We start from the raw sequence: 23812 nt of genomic DNA on the forward strand, positions 1-23812 counted from the left end.
CTAACAGGAGTGCCTCCTGCTTTCTGAGCTGCTGCCTGCCTTCAGAAAGGGTCAAGACAGTGGAGAGAGGGCACCCCCATTTCTGAAAAGGCTGCCCCTGCCACTAGAAGTCACCTGGCTGGTCCTATGGAGTAGAGGGCAGCTGCAGGAGCCAGGGGCAAAGCTGGGCCTGCTTGGCTCTCCACTGCCCATCCCCAACAAAGACTCATATGAAATCAGCGCAGAGGCTCCCACAGGGACAGCACAGCAGGACCCTAACTCCCCCAAGGTCAGAGCCAGGACCCAGAATGAGGGCGAGCAGCCAGTTTCTGTGAGTGATGGCCCAGCCAGTGGAATGCCAGGACTGCCACCTCTGCCCTGTGACCACTCACCTCAGCTTCGTCTTGTACTCATCTTCAGACATGGCTTCCCTCGGGAACTCAGGGGCCTCAGTGGGCCCCCACTCAGGTGATAGCTGGTAAAGAAGAGGAGTTCATCATAGGAGGTCCAAGCTTTGACCCTACCCCCTTAGGGTCAGGCTCCTGGCCCCAAATGAGGACAACAATCCCAGGAGCCTCCAGGCCCATGACCAAGCTCTCCGGGACTCCTGAGGCTCCCCCTGCCCCAGGCCATCCAGGTACCTTGAGCCTCTTGTCCAGGTAGGCAGGTGACACCCAGCCCTGCCTCGAGGGGCTGGATTTGGTGGGTTTGGTGCGAACAAGCCAGCGCAGTGGGTGGGCCGAGTCAAGGACCTCCACGTACTGGCCTTCCCGCAGCGTGATAGCATCCTGCTCGGCCCCCAGGGGCAGGTAGTCGGCCGTGACTACATAGATGTCAAAGATCTGATAGGGAGGGAAGGGGGAACTGATTCAGGCATCAGGGAGATGCTAGCCCAGGCTGCCAAGTCCCCAAAAGCCCCCAAAGATACAACAGGGGAGGGGCCATCCAAAGTCCCCACGGCCTCCAAATATCCAAGAAGGAAGGGGGCACCAAGTCAGGGACCATGGGGTCATTTTGCACACAGACTGTCTCCTGCTCCCATGCAGAAGGGCAGGAACATGGGTACCCCCCACTCCACATTCCAACCCTGAGAGCTCACCACAGCTCCCTTGGTCCCCCGGCAGGGAATGCCTCTACTTGGTCACCTATTCACCATCTCCCAACCACCTCAAGACCTAGCAAAGCACCTGGTGTGTTGAGGTATGAGATGCACTTGCAAGTGAATGAATGAATTAATGGACGACTTTGTAGAAGACAAGGTCACTGCAGAAACCCATGCAGCAAGGACCCAGTTCTGGGTTAGACCCAACAGTCAGCAGCCCCCATGCCCTGTTCCTCCTGCTATTTTGGAGCATGTCAAAACACATGCATTTCTTTCTTCCTTTTCTTTGTTTTTTGTTCCTTTGTTTGCTTTCATTTCAACACACAGGTCTCTAGCATTATGCAGACAGGAACCTATCAGATTCCACCTCTATAGGTTCTAGAACAGGCACCCGTCTCTACTGATGGGAATCCCATTGAGGGTGTTAGTGGGGCCACCCCAAAGGAGCAAGGGGGAGCCTCTGTGGGTGCTGGGGTGTCGGCATGATGTTGGCTGCACAGGTGTGAGAACTCTAAGCTCCCTGGTCCATACACGTAACAGAGCACGCACTGTCACATATAGATGAGGCTACTGTGAGCTCGTCTCTGGAGTGGGTGCACGGGCCCTTCTAAATCAGCCTCCAAACTGGGATGATTTGTCAGGCTGGAGGCACATTAGAGGATGGATTATTTTGTCTCCTCTTTCCTGTCATCTACTAGATCCAGCTCTACATACCTGAACATTGTTTCAACCAATTTGCCCCAAGACCCTCTGTGCAAAACCATAGCCTGCAGCCAGCAGCTGCTATGGCACCAGCCCACCTCCTTTGAGCCCCATGGGGGTCCCACCTGAGTGCAAGTCCTGCCTCCTGCCCCTCTCAACCCTGTGTTTCCTCTTCAGGAGGGTCAGGGACCTCTCCCTACCCTGATCCTGGAGGGTCCCAGCCGCCCACCTCGCCGCGGGAGTCGCCGTCCTCTGACTCGGAGGAAGACTCCTGGACACTGGAGGAAGGTCGCGATCGGCCATGCCGGGGGGATGCGGACGGCGTCTTGGACTCCTCATCACTGTCACCTCCGGGCACCTGCAGCTTGGCTGTGTGGGCAGAAGGATGGTGACATCCCCAGAAGGATTGCCCACCTCCTGTCTGCCCCCAACCTTGTCAGTCTCCAGGGCTTGGGGTCGTGAGTGGGCCCCAGCCTGGACCCTGAGCCTTGTGCACTCGGTCCTGGCTGGTCCCCTGGGACCCTGGCATGGAGGTGCTGGCTTCTCACCCTGCGTGATCTTGGCTGATACCATCTCAGTGATCTGAGAGGTGAGTTTCTGCAGGAACTCCTCTGTGCCCACCTCAGCAAGGGACAGGTGGCCGCGGGCTTCCTCAGTCGCCAGGGGTTCTCCTGGAGGTGCAAATGCTATGGTCAGGCGGCCATGCATCCCTCAGACACGTACTGAGCACCCACCCAGTGCAGGCCCATCCTCGGCTCTGGGGCCAGAGAGCAAACACACAGGATGAGGCCTCCCCCAGCGTGGTGCTAACGTCCAGCAAGGAAACAAGGAGACTCGCTGGCTGGTGCGGCAGGAGGCCAGCGAGGGCAGCACTGACTCACAAGTCTGAACTGAGGTTTGACCAAGGGGGCCAAGAACAAGATGAAGCAGGGTCTGGACAGACGGGACAGTAGGGGCCAGGGCAGAGCCGAGGAACAGCATACAGCAGCATGACTGCAGGACAGTGCGCAACGGGGCTGAGGACAGAGCTGGGTAGAGGCCAGAAGCAGCCATCAGGCTGCAAAAGGAGCCTGGAGCTATGGGGGCCGAGGAGGATGTGTGCTGCTTCTGTTCTCAGTGCCCAGCACCCAGGCACCCACACGGCCAGCTGGATGTGAGCTCCACGTCCAGGGCTGGCCTGGATCCCAGATCCACAGTGGTCAGAGATGGCTCCAACACCAACAAAAGCTTGGAGTCAGGGTCCACGAGAAGATGGGAGCCCCTGGCCCATAACTGAACAAGCAGGCTGTTCCCAGGGCCACACCATCTGGGAGGGGCCTCAAGGGCCTGGGGCCTGCCCACCAGGCAGCCTCCTCCTCATCTCACCACAGCATCAGGGAGTTCAGCCCCCTTCCCTGAGCAGACATCCACCCGCCCTCCCTATACCTTTCCTCTGCCCAGCGAGGTCGGTGAAACCTGCGGATTCTGACATCTGTGCTGAGATGGCTTGGGTTGTCCTAAAGGGGGAAGGGGGTGTCCTGAGAGGCCTGGGGTGGACCCCACCAGCCCCGCTCTTGGGCAGGAGCTCCTGACAGAAAGAGGGGCTGGGGGCAACAGGCTGGATACCACACTTGGGGACTCCAAGCCAGAAAGGCCCTGATTTTATAATGGGGAAACTGAGGTACAGAGTGGGAAGGGGGCTGGCCGAAGTCACACAACCTGCTCAGGGCAGAGCCAGGCCATGTTCCAGAACTGGGTGCTCTTCCTGCTTTAGGGTTGTCATGTCCCTCCACTCCCAGGCCCCCCTCCCATCCCTGACCCAGGTGGGCCTCGGGGGCAGCCAGCCCCTCACTCACCCTTGCAGGAAAGTGGAGATGAGAGCCTCCTTCACTTTCTCCTGCTCTTCCTCCTTGGGCACTGTCAGGAGAACCCGGTGAGCCATCAGGATGATGTCCTGAACCCTGATAAGTCTGATTCTGGGTGCAGACCCCTGCCTGGGATGTCCAGGCCACCCCAGGGGCCCTGGAACGAGCCCCTCCAGAGCCCAGAGCAGGGGCTGTGCCTGAGCCCACCTCCCCATCCCACTCAACCTACAGTCACCCTGACAGTGATGGGAGGAGAAAGGGGGATCTGTCCTCAACCCAACTGCCCTCAGGAGCTGAGCAAGGCTCAGGAAGCAGAGGGCTTTGGGAAGGGTTCCATGGGCCAGCTGTGCAAAGCTGGGATGGGGGACTGGGCCTGGGGGGCTCTGAGAATTGACATCAAACCCACCAGCCCCACCAGGACCTGACCTGGGGTCTGCCTGCACTGTGGGAGCATGAGAGGAGGAGGGCAGGATCACAGCAGTGTGCCCGAGGAGGCCCTGATGCCACCCAGTGCCCAGCTCCCGTGCCCTGGGTGAGTCACCTGCCCACCCCACCCACCCCACTCACGGCCTGAGACGTGCAGGCTGGCGGAGCAGAGGGCCTGACCAGCGGCATTGGTGGCAATGCATGTGTAGGTGCCTTGGTGCTGCCGGCCCACATCCAGTAGGACCAGGCTGTGCTGCTGCGCAGAGCTGGCCATGGTGTAGCCCGGCGTGGCAGGGCCGATCCACAGCACACCCCTCTCAGCCTCCTCCCTGAGCCAGTGCACGGCCGGGGCTGGGAGTCCTGCAGGCAGGACAGAGGGCAGTGGGCACACCTCTGCCAGAAACAGGGCCTATCCCCACCAAGAAATGACATCTCTGAAGGGGTGGAGGTCCTGCCTGTGGACCTCCCTGGGGGTGATGTGAGTGGGGAGCGAGGTGGCTCTGTCCCATCCCAGGGGTGATATGTTCATGGCCAGGAAGCAGGAAACGCCCTACCTTCTACCTTCACCGAAAAAGTGATGCTGGAGCCCTTCTTCACTTTCTTGGGGGTAAACTTCTCCAGGATTCGGGGTGGCACCAGCTGCTCATGCACATCTGGAAGGACATCAGTCAGCTACTGGTAACACCCCAGCACAGCCCCCACCTCCCATGTCTTGGCTCCCACCATGCCTGGGAGGCCCCTGGGTCAGTCTCTGCAGTCTGCACCCAGTTGTCCCCAGACAGCCCTGTGTTGCCCGCACTGTGGGGCTGTCTCCTTATTGCTCCTTTGCTGAGCCAGCCCTGTGGTCACCCACAACTCCTGCTGCCAGCCCAAGCCCAGGGCTATGTCCAATCTGGCCCTCAGCACTCACAATCCTGCCACCTCTTCTCTGCCCATCTGGGGCTGTCTCACCTGATGCTGGCTTCTCTTCTGGTTCATCAGGGCCTGAAAGAGACACAGAAGACAGACATCCAGCATGCATGGGTGTCCCTCCCTTTGGCCCTATACATAGTGCTGTCCATTCCCCCATCTGTTGGGGGAACCTGAGGGTGGCCCCATCCCATAGGCCAAGGTCCCCAACCCCTTACTGGAAACCTTGGCCATGGAGCCATGGAACTCACACATGCAGGTGTAAGAGAGGAAGAAGCCACATGGAGCAGATGTGATGTTCAACCCCGTGCTCTTGCTCCACATGGTTCTACTGGAGGCATCAATGTCTGCTTCCCTGGGTCTATCTCACCCACCAGCCTGCCCGTTGGTTGGGACAGAGGGGCCCCACACCCACTCCAGGCACCTGTTCCCTTTGGGGCCACCTTCTGGCCACCCATGACACTCTGTACACAGGGGTGATGACTGCTGAGCCCTGGCCCCCAGGTCCAATAGGGCAGGGCATGCAGGTGGATGTCAGCCCTGGTGGGGATGCTGTCCAAGGCACGCAGCTCTGCCCAGTCCCTCAGAGAACCCACCTCGGACCAGGAGCCGGGCAGACGAGTAGGCCGCGCCCACAGCATTGCTGATGTAGACTGCGTACTGGCCAGCATCCTCCTGGCTGACTGAGACGATCTCCAGGGTGTGCAGGGTCTTCTTGTCGGTCATGCGGATGTGGGCAGATGCAGTCAGGGGCTGTCCATCTTTGAACCAGTACAGTCTGGGCGCCGGGTAGCCTGGGCCACGGGGGAAGGGGTCAGCCTAGGACCACCTGCCAATGGGCACTGTGCTCTCCAGATGAGACATGGAAGAAGGCCCAGAGAGGGGGATCCTTTGGAGAACCCTGTGCCACCAGTGAGGAGGTGCTGGCCTCCTGCATCCAGGCAGCAGGCACATGTGACCACCTTACTTCTGCTGGCCAGGGTGTCCTACCAGTTGCAGTGGACACCAGGCAGCTCCCCAGCCTCCATCTCACCACGGTGGTGCCCCCAACTCTTTCTGCCCCTCACCTTTCACCTTGAGCTGGAACTTGGCCAGACGCGTGCCAGGAGCCACCTGGAGGTCTTTCAGATCCTCCACCACCTGGGGCAGCTGCCCTTCATCCGTGGTAGACTCCGTTCCCTCTTGCTCCCGGCTGGCAGGAGAACAGACAAAGGGGGTCACCATGAAGTGGGCCAGCCAAGGGATCCAGGGTGGGAGGGCTGCTGCAGCGGTAAGGGTCAGGCATGGACAGTTTGTGAGGTTCCCTGTTTGCTAAACGGACGGACAGATGGACAGAAGGACAGATGACTGCCAGGGCATGAGAGAAGGTGCCTGGATTTGGTTTCCCTTGGTCCAAGCCCCACCCATGCCAGCATCATTACTTCCACAGAGGCCCAGGATGACCCTCTGCTGGGTACTGCATATCTCTGCATGGCCCCCTACCTGGACAGGTAGCCCTGGGCGCTGAAGTACGATGACGTCTCTGTAGCATCAGCTGCGGTGTCGTAGTCTGTGCTTGTCACTAGGGAAGGAAGGGTGGAGCTGGAGAATGGCCTGAGTCCCATCTGTCCAGGCATGGGCCCTTGCCCCAGGACCACCTCGGCCCTCAGCAGTCCTGACTCTGCAACCTTGCCTGGGAGCCACTTTTATGCAGGCCAGGCTGTTACCAGCCCCATAATTCCAGGCCTGTAACTAAGTACAAGCTTCTCTGACCCAACAAATTGTAAACATAGTTTCATAAAGGGCAGGAGGTAACAGTGGCAGAAACTTCCAGTTCCATCCTTCTAGAGAACATGGAATGGAGAGATACCAGCCTCAAAACCAACAGATGGGCTTCTCTTAGTGGCCTGCACCCAGGCGCATGGCTCCATGAAGCAGGAAACGGAGGCAGAGCACGAGAGGTCCCCTCCACCCTGGCCACGTCTGGGCCAGAAAAGGTACAGGAAGAAGGAACGGAACCAGAAAAAAGAAAATTTGTTGCACAGCCAAAATAGCTCTCCTCCTCTATTGTAGCTGTTCTGCTGGCAATACAAACTTTCTGCTTTCAGTTTCTGCAGCATTCCAGACCTCGAGCACTGAATCAGGGTGGGAAAAAGACATTGTGTTCCTCCACTCGAGTCCAAGTTGGCAGCAGGCTGTTGCGGGGTCAAGAAGCCCAAATTACCTGGGAGTGGAATGCACAGTCACGGGAAACAGTCCACAACTGTCCCTGGCTCTAGTTCAGGACCTCTACAAAATCACCAGCATGTGAACAGCAGCAGTAGACGGGAGAATGTGTCGGACTTAATTCTGGGACCTGGAAACTCTCCCACCACACGAACGAATCCCTCATTGGGAGGGCTGAGCCCTAGCTCTCGGCCCAACGGAACTGCCAACACCATAAGAACCTGGTGGTGCCTGCAGAGATGTGCTGCTACTGTTTTGACGTACTCGACTGTCACCTCTATGGCTTCCCACAGCCATGACTTCTTAGATGCACCAATGACCCCTATCCACTCTTTGTGACATGGAAGACAGGGCAGGACAAGCAGCTTCATGGCTGCATTGGGACCTTCTCAGCCATGAATCTGCATTCAGGACTCAGAGAATACACGTTAACCAGTGCACTTAAGGACAGCCTATTTCCCCCCTGACCCGAGAGGAGCTGCCTAAACTTTTCTGCTGTCTCCCTCCTTACTAACTTGGAGGATGCCAGTGATTTCCTGGACTGGGAGGTAGGGGTCCATGGGATTCGAATTGAATTCATCAATGAAAAAGGCAACAAATGCATAGCCACATATTTACCTGAGTTTGCTAAAGAACGAGATTGGGATCAGATCCAGACAATAGACTCCTTGCTCAGAAAAGGTGGCTCTAAGGCTCCAATTACCAGTGAATTCAGAAAAACAATCAAACTCACCAGGTACCAAAGTGAGAAGGTGACAATCAGTTACACAGAATATATTGCTTCTCGACAGCACTGTTTCCAGAATGGCACTCTTCATGCCCTGCCCTCTACAATCATTACCCCCGACACACAGCTGCATGACCAGTCCCACCCCCCTGTGGCCACCTATGGCATCACTGAAGCAGATGCCGCCTCTTCCTGGTCCAGTTACTTCTATTACTGCACCATTTTATGACGCTAGCTTCCGTTGCCAAGTGTGCCTCCCACCGACTGAGGGCTGGGGCGGCATTACACTGAATGAAACAGAACTTGAGGGGCCCAAGCCTTACTTCAGCTTTTCCTCACTAAGAGGTTCTGTTGGATTGAGGCTCCTCCATGACTAGAAGAATTAGGAGGTGCCCATGGGAGGTCCTGGTGCCGCTGCTGCATGCAGGTGTGAAAGGAGAGACCGCTTCCTTACCACCAGCTACCTCACCCCTCCACGGGTGGCAGTGCCTGTAGCTGGATCTAGGTTCTCAGAAGCACAGAGGTGCAAACAAGCAGTTGGGTTGGGCTTTAGGAGGACACATTGTCATAAGAGAGAATCCAGGCTCTCCAAACTGGTTTTCTTTCCAGGCAAACATCCCGAGGGACCTTGAAGAAGGGGAGTTCCTTTTTCTAGTTTGCCTGTAAAAGTGGGAAGACTTGATGTTTCAGTCCTTTACGGGACTTTAGAACAAAGCTGTGTAATTCAACAAGGTGAATCTTTATCTTTCCCAGCATGCTAGGAATCTTCAGCCCACTAGGGCAAAATTCCAAATAGCTCGTTTTATTCTAGGTCATTCAAACTTTCACATGACATATTTCCCCCATCCATTGTTGCTGATTTCCAAATAGCTGTCAGCAAGTTTTTCCTCTCTCTTGCCTATCTTAACTCATTTGGTGCCAAAATTCTAGAACTTGGGGACTTGGAAGATGCTTTGAAAACATTGTCACAAAGGCACTGCGAAAGTGACGCACAGGGAAGAGGTGGCCAGCTGGAAGGAAGGATCCTAAGGATGATATATTGGTTTTCAACAACATGCTTAGAGGACTCTTGAGGTGGATGGGATGCCCACCCGGTGAACGAGATGTTTTGATTTAACTTATTTTTTAAAGTTTATGTGATGGTGGTATAGCTTTCTGAAGTGGGCAAATACTCAAGTCAAAAGATCTTTTGAGTTTTCTTCTGCCAGGACTGGGGTGGGGGGTGGGGGTGGGGAAGTGGGGGCACAATCTGAGAAAGGACGTGTGCTATTTCTAGGCATCACTGTCAAGTTTCTTGGGAGGAATGGGTGAGGGTGAGTGGGTTTGCTTGGCACCATCCTGTGCTGCTCTTGAAGAACTGGGATGTGCAAGGAAAATGGGGGTGACATCAGGGTTCCTGGGCTGCATCCCCCCCTCACTGCGTTGCTGGGTTCCCACAGCCTGCCACATTTCCCCTTGCCATGCAGATGAAGAGGAAGGGGTCGTTTCATGATTTCCTGCTGCTAAGAATAACAACTGTCCTGTTACAAACAGATGTGACAACAGTTCCTCTTAGGTGCCATGGATTGATGTCAGGGTGGTCAGCTCTGGACTAAGCCACCCACTTCCGATTTGTACAACAGTATTGATACACAGGGCTACACTCATTACTGTTCAAGTGTTCTATGTTAAAAGTTGTATTTAATTTCGAAACATTAAAAAAAGCAAAAACAATTGGTGCTAAGCTTTCACCCCTGAGCACGCTCGGTGAGACTGGTCATGCTCCTCAAGCCTGTTTTTTCTTGTAGAAATGTTGCTCTATTTGTCTTCCCCAACGTATAGTACATTTTTTATTTTATTTTATTGAGGGTGGGGTAGGAAACCTGCCATTTAAGAAAATGAAAAGAAAATGTAAAAACCCAAGAAATGGGGAGAAAAAAATCAGTGCACAAGAATCAGACTGGTTAAGCCCAGCACTACACAGAAGTGGGCTCAGTGGTTTTTGGAGCGAAGGAGCCTTATTCCCTGCACATTCCCTTGTGCTCCCACACAAGTCTGGCAATGGAAGTGCTCGAGTTCCTCTTGCTGTAAGGGGACTTAGGAATTGATCAAGGAAAATTACTCAGCCCCATAAGGGATGGGCACTGTCCGTCCATCCTGAACAGGGCCTAGTGAGGAAGCAGCCTGGAGTGTATGGTCACCTCGTGAAAATGTGTGGCAGGTGGCTCTCAGGAAAAATACCAAGTCTGGATCATGCCTGTGGCAGCTTTGCATAGGGAGGTAACAGCTCTGAACTGGAACTGAGCTGCCTTGCACATGGTTACCAAAGCAGTGATGAGGGTGGCCAGTACATGTGAGAGAGTGGTGGGGTTAAAGAAAAGGGGATGTTTTCTGCTGAATGTTTGTGTCTTTTATCCTTGGGTTGCTCAAGCTGTACGGTAGGTAACCACTGTTTTCAAGGGACCAGCCCAACCTTGCTGGCTTAGTTCAGAGTTCATTTAATCCCTAGCCGAGAGTGCCTTTTGGACTGCAAAGTTGGCTTGTCTCGTGATACCCACACCTAGGACGTTCTCTCTGCAATTACGAATTGTCCTTGTTTTAAATTAACTAAAAGAGAATGTCTTTGATTACTAGAGTTTGTCAGCGTCGGATTGTTTCCACTGTGACATTCTTAAACTTTTTCTCTTGATAATATTAAAACAACTCATATTAGAGATTCTTTCAACATGAAGGTTTATAGTTGAGACATTACATATGTTTTGTCATTTATAATAAAAATTGTCTATAAAAAGAAGTCCTGGGTGTTAATTTTAGTATTTTCAACAAGATCTGTTTTCCATGATATGTTATCTACAATTTCACTAACTGTTACTGTTATTTTCTATTGGGATTCTGGAGCCTAGGGAGCTCTCTAATTGTTCTTTCTGTTTATTTTTGTTCTTATTTCTCTGAAGCAAGAGATTGGAGGTGCCCGTGGGAGGTCCTGGGCATTTGGGAGTTAATTAGGCCCTAGGGGTAGTGCCCTCATGAATGGGATTAGTGCCCTTATAAAAGGGATCCCAAAGAGGTTTCTCACCCACTTTCTCCCATGTCCTCACATAATATTCTATCTTTTCTTCTGTAATACCTAATCTGTTACTAATCTTATCCATTGAGTTTTTTAACTCTAAAAATTATACCTGAGTCTTTTTAATATAGTCTATGTTAACTTTTTGAACACACAAAATACAGTTCTAATAGCCTTTTTAATGTCCTCCTCTGCCACTTCTAACATCTGAGTTGGTTTCGTCTGACTGATTATTCTTCACATTATGAGTCATGTTTTCCTGCCTCTTTGCATGTCTAATGATCTTTGATTGAATGCCTGACATCGTGGACTTTACCCTATTGGGAGCTGGATACTTTGTATTTCTACAGATACAATGTATCTGAAAAAGACACAATGAGTAGACAGCTGTCTGCAACATGGAAGAGAGTCCTCAGCAGACTGCAAACATGCTGGCACACTAATCTTGGACTTCTAGCCTCCAGAACCGTGAAAAATAAATTTCTGTTGTTTATAAGACACCCAGTTCATGGTACTTTGTTAGAGCAGCCCAAACTGACTAAGACACTTTCCCACCTGAAACAATTTTTTTAAAAGACAAAATACATGAAACAATGGTTTTCAAGTGACTAGACACAAAGCAGATGAAGCACAATGATCTCTTAGAGACAGGAAACAAAGGTGAATGCTATATTGCCCCAACTTCCTGCCTTGAGTTTCCAGGCCCAGAGAAGGGGAACTGAGGCAGAGCCAGGCAGACTCCTTGAGATGAGGAGACAGATTTGAGAGTCCATAGGACAAAGCACCAGAGAGGAGAAGGCTGCACAGAGAGAGGACCCCCCTGGAGGTTCAGCAGGGTATTGATTGGCATACGCATTGAAGAAAGACCCATCTGAAAGCATTAGAGGAAACAGTGCCAGGAATACCGCCTGTTTCCACCAGTCAGACTGGAAAGATTTATAACTAATAGGACACTGAGTAGAATAGTCAAGAAAGCTCTTGCTTCAGAAGTTGGAAATAATTAGCCCTCGACTGAGCCCTGCTCTGGATCCACCTAACAAACCATAAAAGTCAGATCTGAAAGAATCAAACTGCTTCCAAGTAAGTTAACTGCATCACAGAACAAAGCTCAAAAGATCTGTAGAAATACAAAACATCCAGCTCCCAACAGGGTAAAATCCACAATGTCAGGCATCCAAAGATCTACAGACATGTAAACAGGCAGGAAAACATGACCCATATTGTGCAGAATAATCAATCCATCAAAACCAACCCAGAACTGACACAGATGTTAAACTGGGCAGAGGAAGACATTAAAACAGGTATTAGAACTGTATCCACATGTTCAAAAAGTTCGAGTCAGAGAATATAGAAAAAACAATTAGAATTTCTAGAGACGATAAATACAATGGATGGGATTAGATATTATGGAAGAAAAGATTAGTAACTGTAAAGACATGGCAATAGAAACTACTCAAAATGAAATGCACAGAGAAAAAAAGAATTTTAAAAAGTAAAAAGATTAGAGGATGGTGTTGACAACACCGATGTACAGGGTTCGATTCCTGTACCAGCCAACAGAAAAAAAAGAAAAAGAAAAAGAAAAGTGAAGAGAGCATTGGTGAGCTGTAGTACAAATTAAGTTGCTTAATATACATGTTGGTGAAATCCCAAAATGAGGGGAGAAATGGAAAAAATATTTGAAGAAATAACGGTCATGAAATTTCCAAACTTAATGAATACTATAAATCCAAAGTTCTAAGCAGCTCAATGAAATTCAGGCACAAGGAACATGAAGTAGGTCAAAGAACATCATAATCAAATTACTCAAAACTAGTGATAAAAAGGAAATCTGAAAATACATCCAGAGACCTCATTTGCACAAATTGACAAGCTGACCCTAAAATTCATATGAAATTGCAAGGGACCCAGAATAGTCAAAACCATCCTGAAAAAGAACAAAGTTGGACGACTCACTCTCAATTTCAAAACTCACTACAAAGCTACAGCAATCAAGACAGTATGTTACTGGCATAATGACAGACATTTAGATCAACAGAATAGGATTTAGAGTCTGTAAACAAACCTACACATTTAGGGGAAATCAATTTTTGTCAAGAGCTCCAAGACAATTCAGTGGGGAAAAAAAGTCTTTTTTAAAAAACTGGTGCTGGGACAACTGAATATCCACATGAAAGAAAATGAATTTGGACCCTTACCTCACACCGTATACAAAAATTAAATCACAATGGATCAAAGACCTAAATATAAGAGCTACAATTAAATTTTTAGAAGAAAGCAGAGGTGTACATCTTTACAACCTTGGATTAGGTCATGGTTTGTTAGACATGACAACTACACCATAAGTAACCAAGGAAAAAGTAAATAAATTAGACTTCATCAAAATATAAAACTTTTGTGCCTCAAAGAATGCTATCAAGAAAGTGAAAAGACAACCCATGGAATAAGAAAATATTTGAAAATCGTATATCTGATAAAGGTCTAGTATGAAGAATATTATAAAGAACTCTTGTAACTCAAAAATAAAAAGACAAATGCTCCAGTTTAAAATGGGCAAAGAATTTAAATAAACATTTCTCCAAAGAATACACATGAATGGCCACTAAGCACACATCACTAGGGAAACACAAATTGAAACTACAATGAGATACCACCTAACACCCATTATGATGGGTATAAAATAAAAGAGATGAACATTAACGAGTGCTGGCAAGAATGTAGGGAAACTGGAACCCTTGGATATTGCTGATGGGAATGTGAAATGGTGCCACTGCTGTTGAAAATAGTTTGGCAGCTCCTCTAAAAGTCAGAGTTACCATATGACCCAGCAATTCTGCTCATAGGTATATATATACCCAAGAGAACTGAAAACGTGTTCACACAAAAACCTGTACACCAATATTTATAGTAGTATTATTCATAATAGCCAAAACAACAAATGAATAAACATAATCTGATGAATGGATAAATATTCAGCCATAATAAGGTATAAAATACTAATATATGCCACGACATGAACAGACCTTGAAAATATTATGCTCAGTGAAAGAAGTCAGACACAAAAGGCCATATTTTATAAGATTCCACTTATAGTAAATGTCCAGAATAGGCAAATCCATACAGACAGAAAATAGATTAGAAATTCACAAGGGCTGGGAGGAAAGGGGAATGGCTGCTAATGGTTTCTTCTGGGGATGATAAAAATGTTCTGAAATTAGATATTCTAGAACATACTATTAGATAGTAGTGATGTTAGTGCAACCTTGTGAATACACTAAAAATCACTAAATTGTATTTTTTTAAATGGTGAGTTTTATGGTGTGTGAGTATCTAAAAGATTTTAAATCCCCATAGAAAAAACAAGTTATTTACAGAGAACCAAAGATAGGAATGACATATTTTTCACTGGAAACAATACAAACTAAAAGACAGAGGAACATCTTTAAAGTACGGAAAGAAAAAACTGTCCTAGAAAAATGTGTTTCAAAACAAAAGTAAAATAAAGACACTTTCAGGGTACAGAGCTGAAAGAATTCCATCATCTCTACACTGCAGGAAATGTTAAAGATTTCCTTCAGGCAGAGCAAAAATGATACCAGATGGAGATCTAGATCTACACACACAGCGAAGAGCACAGAAATGGAACTACACAGGTAAACACATTAAGACTTTATTTAGAATTGGTTTGTTATTGATGTCTTTTTAACAGTCCTATTTCCTTTTAATTTTGAGATAACTGTACGTTCACGTGCAGTTCTAAAAAGTACTACAGGCGTCCCATTTTCTCCTCACCCAGTTTACCACAATGTTAACTATAGTACAGTATCACCTTGGAAACCAACAGTGATAAAATCCATCAACCTTACTCAGATTTCAAAAGTTTAACATGAACTCAACTGAGTGAATACTTGTGTTTTCAAATGTATGCAATAAGAAGAAATTTTATCACACTTACTGCACATGTCACAGAATGAGACTTTCTCAGGCTGGAAACTACAGCACCCCTCCCACATCCCCCAAAACTGCCTCACACACCAGCTAATAATTTGTGCTAAACTTTGTACTGGGCCTATTCTACTGATTGCTTTGCATGACTCAACTTACTTTACCATCACCGCTATGCTATGAGATAGTTTCCACAATCTCCATTTTACAGATGAGGAAGCTGAGGCATTGAGAAATAAAGTGGCTCATCCCAGATCCCATAGCTGGTACGTGGCAGAGCTGGAATGTGAATCCAACTCTGTGGCTCCAGAGCCTGTGCCTAAGCCATTTTTACTCACGACACATCTGACAGCAGCTGGGGGTCCAACAAGTCCATTCGATTCTGACACCAACTACCCAGAGTTAATGCAGACTCCACCAGTTCAAGGGCTCACTCCCCCAAAACTGTCCCCACTTCAGACACAAGTCTTAAGTAACGGGCCACCCGTACTCTTGCCCAACCTGCTATAAGTCAGGGGTTCCCATGGCCCCATCCCTTTATTTGATAACTTGCTAGAATGGCTCACAGAACTCAGGAAAGTCTTTTATTTACTATTACTGGTTTAGTATAAAGGATAAAATCCAAGAATAGCCATAGGGAAGACATGCGCGGGGCAAGGTATGAGGGAGGGGTGCAGAGCTCCTGTTCTCTCTACAGGCACAGCACCCTTCCAGCACCGCCACGTGCTCACCAACTCAGCAGCTCTCCAGACCCCACAGTGTACGGTTTTCATGGAAGCTTCATCACGTAGGCATGATGGGGAAATGGGGCTGAAAGTTCCAGGCTTCTAATAAAGGTTTGGTCTTTCTGGCAACCAGACCCCACCCCGAAGCTACCGCCTTATTAGAACAAGAGACACACCTACCACCCAGGAGATTCTAAGGAATTTAGAAGCTCTGTGTCAGGAACAAAGGACAAAGACCAAATATATACTCTTTTCATGCCACGGTGTCGTTAACCACCTATCGCGCCCCTGAGCTTCTCCTGAGGGTCCCTGATCAAGCCATCTGAGGTCCTTCAAAAGGGACTGCAAGGAAGAGGCTGGGGAAGGCTGGGCTCCTCCTTCCTACCTGGCTCCCCTCACCGCTCCATAAGGTCCACTTCTGAACTCCCCCAGGCCTCTCCGCAGCCTGGATGCTTCCCACAGAGATAAGATCTCTCTACCCCCAATTCCCACCTCCAAGGAGCTCCATAAGGGAGCCCTGGTCTCAGCTCTAGCTCCAAAAGAATTCTCCATCAGGCAAAATCCTGCCTGGTCCAGACCAGTGCTCTCTGGACCACCTTCCAGCCCAACTCGGGAGCCTCCACACCACCCGCCCTGGAGACACCAAGTCCTGAGAGCCGCACTCACAGTCTACGCGGAGCTCAGCTTTGGTGGAGGAGACACCCATGCTGTTCTCGGCCAGGCAGCGGTAGACACCCATGTCCGACGGCACCACAGCCATGATGATGAGCTGGTGGCCACCCTGCTGGTCCTCGTTGATCATGTAGTGATCATTCTCCTCCAACAACTTCCCATCCTTGAACCAGCGCACGCTGGGCACGGGCTGGCCTGTCACCACGCAGTCGAAGCTCACGGGATACCCATCCTGCACTTCTTGGTTCTGTAGCTCTGTCAGGAACACTGGGGCTGGGACAGGTAGGTGAGGTGTGCAGTGAGTCATCTCTGGGCACGCCAATCACACCCAGCTGCCACATACACACACGTCACCACCAGATGGGCAGTGTGACATGTGTGATCTGCACAGCAACCTTGTGTGGGAGCATTCGCGGACCCTGATAACCAAACAGAATTGTATTTTTCCTGCTAAGGTTCTCCCTCTTGCTCCTGATCTACGTGTTCTCTCATTGCCAGCCTGGTTCCCAAGCTACCAGGAGGCAAGAAAAATAGAGGACTGGAGACAAGGAGTGCTTTGGGTTGAGTGCTCTCCCAAAGCTTACTCCCCACTGTGACTGTTGAGGGAGGGAAATCCTATTATGATAATTGAAAGGTGAGGCCTTGAAGAGGTGATTAGATTGCAGGACCGTGCCTAGTGAGTGGATTAAAAATGGTGGTCAGGGGAGTGGTTCTGAGGACTTTAAAAGTGGAGCATGAAATCCTGTCTCTCTCTCTCTCTGCTCCATTTTCTGCCATGTGAGACTCTGGGTCACTGTGACCACCACCAAGACCCTCACCAGATGTGTTCCCTGGACTTTGCACTTCCCAGCCTCTGAAACTGTAAGCAATAAATTTTGTTTTCTTTGTAAATTACCCAGTTCCATGTATTTTGTTATAAGCAACAGAAGCAGACTAATAAAGGGAGGAAAGGGGAGGTAAAACCAAAGACAGAGGCTGTGTGGGCTACAAGTCCAGGAGGAGCAGGTGAAGGAGTGACTAAAAAACTGGAGAGTGGAGAAGTTCCAAGAAATGATGCTGTAGGTCACTAATTAACCTTCTTGAAAGTTCCCAGAGAGATAAACGGGGTCTTCAAAAAGTTCATAGAAATATTCATATTATCTCTTAATTCCATTTTTTCATGACCTTTTTGAAGTACCCTCATAAAAGTACATAGTAAAATAGCCTTTTTAATCGTTGGTAGTTGCTGGAATGGGAAATGGTGTGTAGACTGGACCATGAGGAACTCTGTATTTTATACAGGTCACACCTCCAAGTCTCATTTGAAATAAAACACTAGAAAGTAAGTATTCACCTTCCCATTTCACAGACGTAAAAACTGAGATTCAGAAACACTAAGTAGCTTCCCCAAAATCGCATAGCTATAAAGAGACAGAGCTAGGATTCAAATTCAGCTCCATGTAACCTTGAAGTCAGGGCTTAGTCATACCTCAGGGGGCAGTATCTGCAAAGAGCCCAATGCTGGAGCACAGGTAACCGCGAGGGCTTTCTCTGACTCTGGCCACAAACAGTCTGGCTCTTCCTTCTCTTCTCCAATCCCACCTCTGGACCCAGCTCCCAACCCGACGGAGGAAGCATGCAGACTCACCAGCATCAGAGGTCAGCGGGCTGGGCACTGGCTCTGCAGGCACTGCAGGGGTGGGGGCCACCTTGGTGATGCGCATCTCCACCCCCCGGGGTCCCTGCTCCACGAGGTTGATCTCCACCCCAATGCCCAGTGTGGCAAACATGTCCTGGAAGCAGGTGACTGCCCGGCGGGCTTCAGCAAGTGCCTCAAAACAGATGCAAACAAAATTTTCATCTTCATGGTATGTCTGCCAGTCTGTGGGTTCCTCTGGCTCCACGGTGCCCTCATCTGCACTGACGAAAATCTCCTCATCTGAAACTTCAGCCGGGCCCTTGGTGCAGAAGAGCCGGTGCAGCCGCCGGGCGGCCCGGTGGAAGGCATCGTCCAGCTCACCCCCCGAGGAGCTCTCAGCCTCACTCTCTGTCCCACTAACCACTACACATGCACTGTGGGCCACATGGCCAAACTTGTTGCTCACTTGACAGGTGTAGCGGCCAGCATCGGCATGGCCCAAGCCAGTGACCAGCAGAGAGCAGGTGCCATCTGCAAGCTGGTCGATGTGGTGATGCCGCCCATCAGTCAGCTCCACACCATCTTTCAGCCAGTGGGCCCGCACATCTGCCTTGCTGACCACCACACACTCCAGCCGCAGGGTGTCCCCCACCTGTGCCTCAGTGTCACCAAACGTGCGGGAGAGCACGGGCCCTTCCTGCTGCTTCATCTCCTTCCGGACCTTGTAGCCTTTAAAGGCAGCCTGGATCTTCACAGCTGCTTTGTCCATGGAGGGGTCACCCAGATCCTTGGCACTCAGGTCTCCCGGTGATGAGCGCACTGTGGATGGCTGCTCCTGCTGCTTCTGTGGCTTCACAGAAGGAGCTCCTGGGGCCCCAGTCTGTAGACATAGGGCATGATGTCATGGTAAGGTAGGGAAACTGAGGCCCAGGACAGGGAAAGGACATACAGGGGCAATTCTCCAGCTCCAAGTCTCACTCCAGCCTGCCATTCTACCTCCCCCCTGTTGGCAACCAGAAATGGAGCCTGGGTGCCTGACAGCTCCTGTTGCTACCAAAAAGCAAACCCTCCTCCCTAAAATCACTTTATACAGCCACCCAGATGGGGACAGACAGGGTTGTGAGGAATGCCAGAGAGTGGATGGTTGCAGCTCTTCAGGAAAAACAGCCATGTGGATTGGCAGATGAATGACGGGTGGATAAACGCATAAGTGGGGAACGGATGGGTGGATGGGTGGTTGCATGGGTGAGCTGACAGACAGATGGGTGGGCGGGTTAGGGTTAGGAGTGGATAGGTGGGTAAAAAAGTTGACAGGTAAGTAAATGAACAGGTGAACAGGTACAGGAGTGGTAGATAGATGGATGGTGGATAGATGGATAGATGAAGAATGGCTGGATGAATGGATGGATGGTGGATGGACAAATGTTTGGATGGGTGGACAGATGGACGGTGATGGATGTGGGTAGATGGTCGCTTGATGGATGGTGGATGGGTTGGCAGATAAATGGATGAACAGGTGAACAGGTACAGTGGCAGTAAATAAATGGAGGGACAGATGGTGAATGGTGGATAGATGGAGGGACAGATGATGGATGGATGGATAAGTGCATGGGGTGAACAGGTTGATGGACAAATGGATAATCAGGTGAGCAGGTGAAGGAGTGGTAGATGAATGGTAGATGAAGAAACAAATGGAGGGGAACAGTGAATGGATGAGGTATGGATGGACAGATGGAGGGATGGTGGAAAGATTACAGATAAATGGACGGAAGGAGAGCAGATGAGTGGATGGATGGAAAGATGGATGCATGGATGGATGGATGGTGGAAGGAAGGAAGAATGTAAGGATGGATGGTATGTATGTGAATGGAAGGAAGGATGGAGGCAAGAGAGGATGGAAGCAAGAATGAATAGATAGGGAGGGGTGGATGGATGAAGAAATAGATGGGTGCAGGGCAAGGATGGATGGGTAAAAAGTGGATGCAAGGATGGGTGGATGAATAGTAGATAGGTAGATGGATAAACAGATGGAAGGAAGGAAGGAAGAAGGGGTGCATGGATAAATGGATGGGTGGGTGGATCGATGGATGGAAAAAAGGAAGAACAGATCCAAAGATGAGTGGATGGACAGTGGACAGATGAATAGATGGAAGGAAGAAAAGATGGATAAATGGGTGGATGAGAGATGGATGAATGGACAGAAAGATGAATGGGTGGATTGATGGGTGGTAGATAGGTGAACAGACAGAAGAAAGGAAGGGTGGCAGCATGGATAAACAGGTGGATGGATGGTAGACAGATAATATGATAGAAGGATGAATTTATGCATGGATTGATGGTTAATGGATGAACAGATACATGGATGGATAGCAGATGGATGAATAGATCAAAGAACGCATGAATGTGTGAATGTTTGGAAGGCAGATGAATAGATGGAAAGATGAATCTATGCATGCATGGATGGACGGACGGACGGACGGACAGAAGGACGAATGGATGGATGGATGGATGGAAAAAAGGAAGAACAGATCCAAAGATGAATGGATGGGTGGTGGACAGATGAATAGATGGAAGGAAGAAAAGATAGATAAATGGATGGATGATGGATGAATAGATAGAAGGATGGATCGATGGCAGATAGATGAATGGGTACATGGATGGATGGATGAATGGATGATGAAGGTCTGAGACACCAGCACTCTCCTTGCAGGCCAAGCAGGGGCCTCACCTTGCTGGCCAGCAGTGAGGTGCCAGGCCTCCCAGCCTTCTTGAGGTACGCAACCAGGGAAGGGGTGCCCACCCAGGATTCGTCATCAGAGCTGGTGTGTGAGAGGTCAGCCTCTCCGGTGCGTGCCAGCTCATCGGCTGTGGAGTAGCCCTCAGAGAGGTCAGGGGCTGCCTCTTCTGCCTCCTGCCGCAGGCGCTGCACACGGCTATCCTCAGGCATTTCACTGATGGAGTCCAGCGTGGGTTCTCGGCTCATGCGGCGCTTCCGGGCCACGGCCTCCCACAGCAGGTGCAGGTCTCCTTCCTGGGCCGCCTCGGGGGGCAGGCTGGGCTGCACAGGGGCTTCACCCTCAGATCCTGGGGTCAACGCCACTGAGGAGGGTAGGACACTGGTCACTGGGCTGAGACAGTGCTGTGCCCCCAGGCCTGCCTTGACTGCTGACCAGTATGTGGCCTGGACAGTGGTCTGGGCTGCGGTCTTGCTAGACCTCTGCTCCCTGCCTGGCAATATCTTCATAATCTTTGCAAGGCCTTGGAGGCTTTGAGCCTCAGCTCCCCCAGGTGGAGCCTCAGTCTACCTCCTGCACAGGACATGCAACAACCAGACAGGTAAAGTCTCTCTGAAAGTCAAACTGGGTTTATTTAGCCCTTCCTGACCCTGCTGCTGGGATAGGAGGCCCAGATCTACAGGGGCGCTGGTGCTGCTCAGGAAGGAAACCCACATGGGAGCAAGCAGGCCAGGCTCAGAGCACAGGGCAGGGGGGCCAGCTCAGTATAGGGGAGCTCAGAGTGGAGGGAGGAGGTTCAGAGTGCAAGGAGGGACTCAGTGCGCAGTGGAGAGGAAGTCTCAGCCCAATCTGCAGCTCAGAGTGCAAGGAAGGGGCAGCTCAGAGCTTGGTGCAGGGATGGCTCAGTGTGCAGGGTTGTGGGGCTCAGATTACTGGAGAGAAAAGCTGGGAGGGGGGCTTCAGGGCACCAAGGATCCTAAGAGAGGAGGGGGGCTCAGTGTTCCAAGGGGCTGAGTGGGAGAGCAGAGTGCAGGGGGGCTCAGCACAGGAGTGTGGCTCAGAATGCACGGTGCGGGTGCTCACAGCACGGGGGAGATTTGATATGCAGAAAAAATTTAAGGAGACCCACAGTGGGGGATCCAAGGGCTTTACTGGCTAAGTCCCTGATCAGAGAGGGAGAGACTGGCTTGAGGCCTCGAGGTTCAGCAACGTGAGTCTGCCACGTATCCTTATGAGCCTCAGTCTCCCTCGTTGTAACACTGGGTTCCTGAGAGGACCCTCAGCCTTTGCTGAGAGAGCCAGTGAGCAGGACAGCCAGGCTGGCCACCTGCCCCATACCTGAGGGCATCCCACCCAGAAGCCAGGAGCAGGCGGACGCACCCTGGAAGGTGGCAGCCACGGTGGAGGCTGGGCCCCGGGCCAGGCTGCAGCGGTACTCGCCCTGGTCTTCCACAGTAAAGCCCCTGATCACCAGCGTCTGCCGCTGACCCTGGGAGAGGAGCTCGAAGTGCCCGCTGGGCTGGATGTGCTCTGTCCCCCTGTGCCAGACCACTTCACCAGCCTCAGCCGCCAGCTCAAACTCCAGATATATGTCCTCACCCACAGCCACCTGCCGGCTCTCAGGGGCCGGGGGTCGGGGAGGTGCAGGTTCCTGGGGCTCTGTTGGAAAACAGCATCAGTGGAGAGAGGACAGAACACATCAGCAGGGAACCACCCCAGGGTCCGCGGCCTCCCTTGAGGTCCCCAGATTCCTGTACAGCTTGGGGAGGCTGTGGGTGGCAACTCACCGAGCCTGACCATTTGGGGCAGGTGCACAGGATCCCCAGTGCCTGCAGGGCCTACAGCTGCCACGCGGAAGCGGTAGGTCTCCCCGGGGGTCAAGCCATCCACAACACACTCGGGCCCAGGCACCAGCTCATGGCAGAGCTGCCATTGGCCCGTGGTCCTCTCCTTCATCTCCACCCGATAGCCACAGAGACCACCGCCACCATCGCTTGTGGGAGCCGCCCAGGACAGTGTCACAGAGCTGCCACTGCGACTCACCACCTCAGCATCCTCTGGGGGATCGGGGATGCCTACGGGGAAGGAGGGCCAGTCAGTGCAGTGGGTCCCTGTTGGCACCCATAGAGACCCGCAGCTCCTCCAGTGATCACTGGGATGTGATCCCCAATGCAGTGGGTGCGGAGGCAGTCCACCTCCCGAGACCTTTGTACCACTGTGCTGGGCGGCCCAGCCTGTCTCGGGAAGCCAGGGACGCTGCCAAAACCCCCATGGGCTGGAGCATTTGTGTATCTCAGATACACAAATTTGTGACCATGTATGCCCAGAGCCCACCCACATGCGTATCCATGAAGAGCTTCCAGCAGTTTCTGAGGCTGCAGCCCCTCTTTCCTCCTGCCCCCCCACCCCAGGCTCAGATCTGCACTGGGCAGAGAGGATGGGGAGATGACGTGGGGTGGTTGGGGTGACTGGCCTCAGGGAGCTGCAAATGGAAAGCTGGGTTCACACAGACAGTCCTGAGAACCACACATGCAGGCCGACCCAACCCAGGGTAGGGGCACCACCCTCAGACTCTCCACTCAGGCAGATCCCCACAGTACCCAGCTTCAGATGGTCACCCCCACACCGATCTAGGAGTTCTGGAGGCAGGGTGTGCCCCAGACTCAACCTTCAGTGGGGGAGACCCCTGCAAACTACCCACCCAGCACTGTGAGCCGTGCAGAGGCCACGGCGTCGCGGGCAGCAAAGGTGACCTCCCCACCATGGTGCAGCTGAGCGTTGTGGAGCAGCAAAGCGTGCTGGCTGCCATCGGCGGTGACCGTCCAGTCAGTGTCATCTGGCTGGATCGAGGCCCCATTGATGTACCAGGAGGCCTCGCCCACAGGCACTACCTCGCTGAGCATGCAGCTGAAGCGGGCCTGTGCACCAGCTGCCACAGCCACGTCCTTCAGGGGCTCAAGGACTTCCAGGCGCCAGCCTGCAGGTGGGCACATCAGCACAAAGGGGGAGGGGCTCTGGAGGTGGGGCTTAAGACCCACACCCTGTCTCACCCCGTCCCCCTCAACCCTGCCTCAGGCAGGACAACAGGCTCAGAGACCTATGGCCTCCCCCTGAGTTCTCCAGAATCGGCAGAGCCTCCGGTGGGAGAGGTCTGGGATACCAATGCCCCCCTAACCT

The 23812-nt window shown here is 51.4% G+C and overlaps 1 protein-coding gene and 1 pseudogene across 25 annotated transcripts in view; one reads left to right on the forward strand and one right to left on the reverse strand.

Moving 5' to 3' along the window:
- OBSCN (obscurin, cytoskeletal calmodulin and titin-interacting RhoGEF) overlaps positions 1 to 23812 on the reverse strand; it is a 182985-nt gene that overhangs the window by 42434 nt on the left and 116739 nt on the right. For all 25 annotated transcript variants that reach the window (XM_063095249.1, XM_063095241.1, XM_063095247.1 and 22 more), the window contains 18 exons: positions 23337 to 23612; positions 22423 to 22710; positions 22016 to 22294; positions 20629 to 20999; positions 17910 to 18780; positions 16277 to 16555; positions 6445 to 6523; positions 6030 to 6154; positions 5559 to 5756; positions 5005 to 5037; positions 4608 to 4706; positions 4195 to 4413; positions 3619 to 3679; positions 3209 to 3279; positions 2332 to 2454; positions 2013 to 2152; positions 621 to 821; positions 372 to 454 (listed from right to left, as the gene is read on the reverse strand). In XM_063095249.1, coding sequence (XP_062951319.1) covers positions 372 to 454; positions 621 to 821; positions 2013 to 2152; positions 2332 to 2454; positions 3209 to 3279; positions 3619 to 3679; positions 4195 to 4413; positions 4608 to 4706; positions 5005 to 5037; positions 5559 to 5756; positions 6030 to 6154; positions 6445 to 6523; positions 16277 to 16555; positions 17910 to 18780; positions 20629 to 20999; positions 22016 to 22294; positions 22423 to 22710; positions 23337 to 23612 — 3796 coding nt within the window. The remainder of the gene's footprint in view (positions 1 to 371; positions 455 to 620; positions 822 to 2012; positions 2153 to 2331; positions 2455 to 3208; positions 3280 to 3618; positions 3680 to 4194; positions 4414 to 4607; positions 4707 to 5004; positions 5038 to 5558; positions 5757 to 6029; positions 6155 to 6444; positions 6524 to 16276; positions 16556 to 17909; positions 18781 to 20628; positions 21000 to 22015; positions 22295 to 22422; positions 22711 to 23336; positions 23613 to 23812) is intronic.
- Positions 6795 to 8029, forward strand: LOC134374968 (AMMECR1-like protein; annotated as a pseudogene).

This window comes from Cynocephalus volans, chromosome 4 (genome assembly GCF_027409185.1).
Source record: "Cynocephalus volans isolate mCynVol1 chromosome 4, mCynVol1.pri, whole genome shotgun sequence".
Classification (NCBI taxonomy): domain Eukaryota; kingdom Metazoa; phylum Chordata; class Mammalia; order Dermoptera; family Cynocephalidae; genus Cynocephalus; species Cynocephalus volans.